This window comes from Egretta garzetta, unplaced genomic scaffold, assembly GCF_000687185.1.
Source record: "Egretta garzetta isolate BGI_Z169 unplaced genomic scaffold, ASM68718v1 scaffold417, whole genome shotgun sequence".
Classification (NCBI taxonomy): domain Eukaryota; kingdom Metazoa; phylum Chordata; class Aves; order Pelecaniformes; family Ardeidae; genus Egretta; species Egretta garzetta.
Window position 1 is genome coordinate 856,273 of NW_009260227.1, and position 2,692 is coordinate 858,964.

General features: G+C 59.8%; 1 protein-coding gene across 2 annotated transcripts in view; it reads left to right on the top strand.

Annotated features, from left to right (window-relative positions):
- Window positions 1–2,486, top strand: part of RXRA (retinoid X receptor alpha) — a 72,127-nt gene extending 69,641 nt beyond the window's left edge. For both annotated transcript variants that reach the window (XM_035897664.1, XM_009642261.2), the window contains exon 10: window positions 2,339–2,486. In XM_035897664.1, coding sequence (XP_035753557.1) covers window positions 2,339–2,486 — 148 coding nt within the window. The remainder of the gene's footprint in view (window positions 1–2,338) is intronic.
- Window positions 2,487–2,692: the final 206 nt, after the last annotated feature.

The following is a 2,692-nucleotide window of genomic DNA, read 5'->3' on the forward strand; positions in this document are numbered from 1 at the left end:
GCTGGGCAGGGGGGTGGTGTGGGGACAGCCCCGCTCTTCACTGACCAAGCCACCATGCCACCGCGCCACCGCTCTGCATGACTGAGCAAACTCACAGAGCCACCAGGCAGAATCAGCTCCCCAGGGCTCTACCTCAACGATCGGTGATGTGTAAGGGAGCATTTTGGGTCCGGTAACTGCACCAGGGGCTCTGGAGTTTGATCTCTCAGTGGCTTCGAATGACCTCAGGCTGAGGACCTCCTTGTCTGTTCCTCAAACCCTTCTTTGGTGACCATGACGGTTTTTGCATGCCTAGGGCTGTCCTGAGAGCCGTGACTGGGCACTGCTGACCTTACTGCATCTCTCAGACAGTGCAGGGCAATGGTGCAATAAGCCCAGGTGGCTCGGGAGGGTTAACTCGTGGGCTGGGAGTCCAGAGTTGCACAAGAGCTAAACAAAGCTCTCTCCATCCTTCTGGTCTCATGGCACAATGTGATCACCATCTGGGGCTGGAAACAAGTTCTTCCTGCGGTTGAGCAAACGCCTGGTCAAGCCCATGGTGGGCGCCCTCCCTTGCTCCACGCTGCAGCGAGCGCTTGGCTTCCCCACCGCCTCAGAAGCCCTTGGGTGCGTGACTTCAGCCTGGTCCCGGGCCATGGAGAGAATGTGAGCACCATGTAAACACCAAACGGGAACTTCTCTGCAGCAGCGAGACGGAGGGAGGCATTCCCAGGAAAAACCCAGCAGTGCTCCCCCCGCGCCAGCCCTTGCTCCGCTGCAGGGAGGGCACAGTGCGTACGTGACACCGAGCAGCCGTGGGGAATCAGGGCTATTTTCTCCCCTCCCTGGCACGTTGTGCTGTGGGCTGGTTATCTCACAGTTAAACGTATCCGAGGGCTGGAGCCATCATCTGGTTTGGTTTAAAGTGAAACTTCCTGAATGGGATGGTAGGGCTGATTTGTTTTTCCTGGCTCTGCTCCCACCGTTCTCGCCAGCTCAGCAAAAAAAAAAAAAAAAAAAAAAAAAAAGTAGGGAGAGAGAAGTGTGGATGCATGTATAGTATCTGTGTGTTTATGCATGTTTATGCCTATGTGTGTGTTTTCTAAAAAGTCTCCTTCTCCCTGGGCTGGTTCTGGCCTTTGCTTATGTTCAAGCCCTGGTTGTGCAGCAGGAAAAACAAATAAATGCGCTCCCGGCCATTAAAGGGCCTTTTCCAAACCCTTTGGAGCGGGGGAGGCAACAGCGCCTGGGGTTGCTGCCTGCACCCCCAGGGCACGGGCAGGCGGGGTGAGGGCACCCCTGGGTGGCACCGTGGGGTGCTCTGAAGCACCCTTGCAGGAGCTGGTGGCTTTCTCCTGGCTCCTCAGCCTCCTGCCCTGCACACAGCAGCCTCTTGCTGGCATGGCAGGCCGGCGCTCGGGCTCGTCTCCTTCACCCCAGCGGTTCCTGCGGTGCTGTTGGCTCTCCCCAGCCCCCCTGGCTCTCCCCTGCCCGGCTGCGCACCCCTCCTGCCTCTCGGCTCTTATCGGCATCGAGGGTGCAACCTGACAAGCATCTCTGCCGGGCAGGCTGGGGGGAAAAGGCTTTTATTCAGCTGCGGCTCGGTGGAGCCCTGTGTTGGGCAGGGAGAAGGGGAGCACCCCGTGTCCCGGTTGATTTGCAGAGCTGCTTCCAGCTTTTGCATCAAAACCCTTGTCTCCTTCCGTTGGCTTTGCCCCTGGGGCACCTCCAGCCCAGCTGCCAGCCATGTTTCTGCCGTGCCAGCAGCCCCCAGGGCTCGGCAGCAAGCAGCAGCCCAAGCGACGGTGCCCGGTGCCTGCAGGGAAGGGGCATCACCAAGCAAAGCGCTGGCTAACGCCACTTTAGCATCTCCTCCATCCCCTCCCCGGCTGCTGGCCCTTTTCCCTGACCAAAGATGGAGCTGCCGAAGCTGCTTGCACCACTGCCTGTGCCAGGGCTGGCCCCGCGGTGCCTCCTGCCCATGGCTGCGGTGTAGGGACCCCACGCGGGGCTCGGGATGCTCAGGGAGTGGTAGCGCACGTGCGTGGCAGATGCACGAAGCCAGCGGTGCACCCGTGTCCAGGGATGGCCTTTCATTTCCCACTTCGCTCTTCCAGCTCAGCTATCGGCACGTGTTTGTTGTGAATATCCACCGTGGCTGCCCGATCTTCAAGGCTGGGGACATAATTAATGATTTCTCTGCACAGCTCTGGGTGTAGCCCCATGATTTCGGTAGCGAAAGAGGTTGTGTCTGACTCCCAGCCCTTCTGAGCAGGAGCGGCCACAGAAGCTTTGGGCGCCGGGGCAGAAGCGGGGCTGCCAGTGGGATGTCTGACCATGTCGTGTCTCTTGCCCCCAGGTTTGCAAAGCTCTTGCTCCGTCTCCCAGCCCTCCGGTCCATCGGCCTGAAATGCCTGGAGCACCTCTTCTTCTTCAAGCTAATAGGCGACACACCAATCGACACCTTCTTGATGGAAATGCTGGAAGCGCCCCATCAAATGACTTAGAGAACTGCTGCTGGGTCAGTCCCTCGCCCGGCCGGGGCCCCTTCCTCTGCTTTCCTCCGCCGCCGCCCCAGCCCGTCCCTTCCTCCTCTCCCCAGCGCTGGAGGCACCGTCTGATCCGGGGCGACCCCCCCGCCGTCCTCGCCTCCTCGTCGCCTTCACCCTTGTCCATTTGCTGTCACTGCTGCATCTCAAGACCTGCTCGCTGG